At 42.8% G+C, this 6,000-nt stretch overlaps 1 protein-coding gene across 1 annotated transcript in view; it reads right to left on the bottom strand.

Annotated features, from left to right (window-relative positions):
- The window catches only part of fam184ab (family with sequence similarity 184 member Ab), a gene marked incomplete at both ends in the record, with an annotated part of 160,713 nt that overhangs the window by 49,884 nt on the left and 104,829 nt on the right, over window positions 1–6,000 (bottom strand). Inside the window, one exon of the mRNA XM_080047789.1 lies at window positions 2,471–2,621. Coding sequence (XP_079903915.1) covers window positions 2,471–2,621 — 151 coding nt within the window. The remainder of the gene's footprint in view (window positions 1–2,470; window positions 2,622–6,000) is intronic.

Here is a 6,000-nt window from a genome sequence, read left to right on the forward strand (position 1 = left end):
CCCCGAGCTTCTAAATGAAACTCTCCGGGAGTTTTATGCTTCGGTTCAGTCCACAAAGGGGGAGTATAGCGTTGCCAGCCTGCGGAGCCTGCGCGCTGGCATAAACCGCTACCTAACCAACCTAACTGGTGTTAATATTGTGGTGGCCGAATCCCCCGTTGCGACCAAGACAAAGGGTGGGGCCAGGACAATCATCATTGTGTTTCAAGAGGTTTATTTCAGGAGATTTCCATCAGACATCAGACATAGGATTTCATGGTAGCATAGTAGCAGCAGGCTGAGACCGCAATGGCACTGAAGTTGCTAGTTACAGGACCCGTTTATATCTGTGTGTGTGGGGTATCATGTGTCTTAATATCTGCAAATAGACATATCGTTTCATTACTTGCGCAACACCAAGTCAAACACACGTCCATCTAGGGATCTGACCTCAACCTTTAGAGTCTATCTGCTCAGCACTCTTGATGAATACCATTCAAATCTACCACAATATTTTGAAGGACGCAGCATTCAACCCCAGTAACTCAATATTTAAAGCAATCATGAAAAGGTACAGAAAAACCTGCAAAGATACCAGCCTCCACCACCCGAGGATATCGGAGTCTGACCTGTCCATCATGAAAACATCCACAGCGCTGTCTCCAGACACTCCTCATGGGCTCGTCAGAAAAGTCTGGTTTGACTTACAATTGTGCTTCGCACGTCGAGGCAGGGAGGGGAACCGGGAGCTGCAGAGGAAGTCATTTCTCCTCCAGAAAGATGAGAACGGGGTAGAATATGTCAGCCTGGCATACAACCCAGACACTAAGAACTCCAAAGACCCGCATGACCCCAACAAAGAAAACCTACGGGGGTTCATGTTTGCCAGGCCGGGTGATAAATTATGCCCCGTGGAAAGCTTTAAAAAATATATATCAAAATGTCCCCAAGATGCGCAGTCTTTTTACTTACACCCCAAAAGGAGTGCGAATCCAGGGTCGGGTGATGTCTGGTATAGCCGGGAGCCGATGGGGGTCCACTACCTCGGCAACATCTTGAAAAAGATTAGTGAAGAGGTGATTATTTTTTATGCCTTTATTTTAATGCATAGGCCTATAGCCTAATTATCTAAATGTAGCCACATTCATATTTTTCTTACCATTACGTTTCAGGCGGGTCTATCAAGGATATACACTAATCACAGCCTGAGAAGCACCGCCGTAGGTCGGCTCTCTGATGCCGGCTTGGAAAGCCGACAAATAATGTCGGTGACAGGCCACAGATGTGAGAGCAGCCTGCGCAGCTACTGGGCTCCATCACTGACTGACAGGCGGGAATGGAGCAACATGTTGTCGTCCGGCGCGGGTATCAATGTGCCATCCAGCAGTGCCCATCAGCCAGTCGGACAACTTCCTCCCAAGGCCGCGGTGGATTTTCCAATGCTTTCAAATTTTACCATTAATGGAAATGTGGAATTTAATTTTAAATAAAAATAGCCTAGCCTACTCCTGAACAGTGCTGCTGCCGTTGTCTTTCTTTTGTCTGCAAAACATGTCAGTTAAATGATAGTAGTAAAATAAAGTGGAAGAACTAAATGTCCGCAGACTAATCTGTAAATTATTTATGCTAAGTGGAAAAAACTGACATATTCCTTGCAATAAAATTAGGCTATAATAACAGTTTTGTGCAATAACATCTGAAAATCACGGGATGGCTCTCGTAACACACGACCAGCGCCTATCAGTCACTGTTCAGCCCTGTCACGTAACTTCAGGAAATCCGACTTCCCAGTACAATTTGAACGCACCATTACAGCCAAATTCTGTCGTTGCCAGGTCGTATCCTTGGTTGGTCCTATTGACTGGAGTACTGAACTACGTTTTCATTACATAAGAACCTTATGGGTTTGCAATGGGTATTCCAGTTATTATACGAGGTCTCGGGCGTTGCTGTGGAAACAAGTTGTTATTCGTTCGAAACAAATCTAGTTTCGTTCAAAAAAAATCTAATTTGATCGCAAAAAGGCATGAAAATATAACTGATTGGTCTAATTATTGTTTTTATTAGTAGGAGACTATGGTATAAGCGGGTTAATGCCCTTCGAGGTGTCCAGGTATCAGGGGTTAATGGACTTCGTGAAGGCAACTGTCCTCCGCTGCGCGTCGGACAGTTCTCGCCTCCACGGTGTCCATTAACCCCTGATACCTGGACACCTCGTCGGGCATTAACCCTTACAACAATAACAACCTCCATATTGGCACAGTTTCATTCACAATTTAAAAAAAAAGGCAAGAAGACACAGCTAGTAGGCTGGTCAACACCTGTGCATTCATCACACACACACACACACACACACACACACACACACACACACACACACACACACACACACACACACACACACACACACACACACACACACACACACACACACACACACACACACACACACACACACACACACACACAGCGCGTTTGGCAGGGTTCCTACCTGTTCCAGCAGGTCCTCCACCTTCCTCTGCCAGCTCTCCCGGGCGTTGCCCAGCTCCTGCTCTTTGCTCTGGGCCAGCTGAGCCATGGCCGAGGCCTTGTCCTCCTCATGCTCCTCTCTCAGCTCCTCACGCAGCTTCTTACACTCCTGCCTGCAACACAACACGACATGACACACACATGGATTGGTATTTACGTTTCATTGACAGCTAATGTTGAGTAAGGCAATGTTCTCTTCTCACTGTGGAATGAAAATTTCACATAAAAAAATTAAATTAATAAATAAAAAGAAAGCAAAGGTCAGTGAGTGCCTATCTGTTGGAACAATTTATATAGTAAAAACCTATGGAATAAAAGCATAAAACCAAAAGAATGAACTGCAGTGCCAGGACATCATTCTGTGTGGATAGCATCTCTTTTCCTATTATACATTGTCGTTTGGCCCACTGTTAATATAAAAGTACTTTCATGGTGCAGTGTTAATATATACTGTGTAGAGCAGACCATCCTACTGAGCTTGATATGGACTCTGCAGAAGCAGCAGTGTTATTCTTAGTCAGCTCTATCTATCTCACAGTTAAATTCCTTCCAGCACCGTTTTCTCTTAGTTGCACATCCGAGTTTGGAAAAAAGCTTCTCAAACTTCTATCGCTAGAGTCTTTGTTTGTGACTGAGTAAACCCAACATGATGGCAATGGCCTATTTTATCATGTTTCAAATCTCAAAGGACTTTTGTATAGTGCTGGCATTATTTGGCAGCCTGGAAGATAGGAATCAAATTTGAAAGAAATAGGCTTTTGTCAAATAAGCTAATACAATTTGTGGTCAAAAAGCTACATTTCAAACAATTTATATTTCTTTCAGATAGACAGGCTGACATTTTATTATGGCTCACACACACAAAGGAAACATCGGGTGAAAGAGAAGAGACTCAAACTTAAAGCCAAATTTCTGAGAGCTCAATATTCTCTCTAAAGGAACAATACACAGACCTTATGACTGCATCTATTGAGCAGTGTGTGTGTGTGTGTGTGTGTGTGTGTGTGTGTGTGTGTGTGTGTGTGCTGCCAATGGAACGTCTGTGTGGGAGTTGAAATGGCAGCTGTTAAATGAAGTGTCGAGGCGAACACATTTTTTGTCACTTTGAGAGGCAGAAAATGTCGGACTGAAGGCTCTCACACTCTCTGTCACACACACACACACACTCACACACACACTCACACACACACACACACACACACTCAGCAGTACAGTCACACACTAGACAGTCACGTTCATCGCACAGCACACTTGACACGTGTCATCATTCATGTACTCGTTCAATATGAAGTATGCAGTCCTGGAACTAGCCCTTTTTCTCTCTCTCTCTCTCTCTCTAACACACACACACACACACACACACACACACACACACACACACACACACACACACACACACACACACACACACACACACACACACACACACACACACACACACACACACACACACACACACACACACACACACACACACACACACACACACACACACACACACACACACTAAAAGGGCCTTGGGCTTCAAAGAGCTCTACTCGTCCTAATAAGCGCCGTTCTGTAGCATCTGCTGGACAGGCAGAGAGACAAGGGCAGATGGAGAGAGAGAGAGAGAGAGAGAGAGAGAGAGAGAGAGAGAGAGAGAGAGGAGAGGAGAGGAGAGGAGAGGAGAGAAGGAGTGGATGAACGGAGGGTTGAAGGAGCTGTCAGACAAAGAGGAAATATCCTGATCAAATGTGGGATAATTGGCCGAAATTCTACTGCCCGGGCTGTGAGATATATGAGACACACAGGCCCAGTTACGGTGTGTGCGCATTTATACATATGGTCTCGATATGGAGTCTATCTTTTTAATTGTATGAAGGCCACGGTTAATTAACATGTCTTTGGTTTATCGAGTTTGTAAAGAAGCATGTGTCTATATAAAAAAAAAGAACACACATAGGAATGATTAGTTTCCGATTGTGATTTAAAACAAGCTTTAAATATCCGGATGTTTTTTAATCTTGATGTATTTCATGTCTCTGTAAAGCACTTTGAATGGCCTTGTGTCTGGATTGTGCTGTATAAAAAAAACTTGCCTTGCCTTACACCACAAGCACCCCCAACCCCTGTTTAAATACTTTTACCCTTTAAAAATGCCTCTGAACAAATAATTTCTCAATAGAAAATGTCGAAAATACCGTCAAGACCTTCATGCAGCATGTCACTGTACAAATTCTTCATAGAGTATTTTTGATAAAGTGTCAGAGATTGTTCAGTCACTGGACCTTGGGCTTAGAATGTATTGTCAGTTACTTTTTTCCAAGGTCAATAGTGACAACCTTCAAACCTACCAATGTCAAGTTTTCACAGCAAATCATTTTTTTTCGGAAACATATTCAGACCAGAAGTACTTTCACTATTATTCTTAACCTCCATTTTCGGATGTGATTCAGTTGTGGCCTAATAAAATGTTCAAAGAATGAACTAGAAAATGATGTACCAAGCTTCAGCAATGTGGGTAAACTTTAAAAAAGGGATATGAGCTTTCCTTTATTTAGTTCAAAGTTAGATTGTTAGGTGGTGATAGAATAATAAGCTTAAATATAAGCTGTCCTTCTGCTGTTTAGCTTGCCAATGTCAATGGTAAATCAAAGGGGAGTGCACAGAGATCAAACCCATATTCCCCAATGTAAATACACACAAACCCTGCTGGAGCTTCTCATCAAGAATCTACTGTAACATTAAAGCAGAGGGAGGATTTAGATTTTAATATTCAGTAGGGATAGTCAATGTCAATGCTTCACCCTTCATGGAGCTACAGTTCACTTCTTCTCCTAGAGGAACAGAGAATTCCAAGAACCGTTTCCAATATTATCTTGGGATCATTCAAAATTACTCAGGATTAAGCAACCTAATGAAGACAAGCATGTCATTGCATATCCTTTAAATCTCAAAGGGTTTATGGCATTGTTACGTTACTTTATTTATTAGTCAACGGTAACATTGAAATTTGTCCTTCCGCATATCCCCTCTCAAGTTACCACACTTCGGAGCAGTTTGGGGGTTAAGTGTCTTGCTCAAGGACACAATGGTAGAGATAGTGGGCACTGTAGACGTAATACCAGCCACCACTAGTTCTACAACTAACACCCTCCAGTCCGCTGCCGGGGATCGAACCAGCGACCTCATGGTTGCTGGTCAGTCTTACCAACCCTGTCTATTGTCAATAGGAGTGTGTATGTGTACGTCCCTTTGTTTATGTTTTCTTCATTATTTTCCCACGACAAAATGTACATAAATATTGTAAGGATGCTGTAAAAATTCAAATATAAATGAATGACTAAAACATTACACACATTTTCCTGTATTTAGCTTAGACTGACTTGATCAAGATGCAAAACTCCCTAAAAACCACTCCAAGATCTTCTATACAACCAGACCAAACTAACATGCTAACTGTCTGCACTTGAGTCCACTGATCCACCTGAACCTCCTCTGTTCATGTGG

Source organism: Ammodytes marinus (genome assembly GCF_949987685.1).
Source record: "Ammodytes marinus genome assembly, chromosome: 19".
NCBI lineage: Eukaryota > Metazoa > Chordata > Actinopteri > Uranoscopiformes > Ammodytidae > Ammodytes > Ammodytes marinus.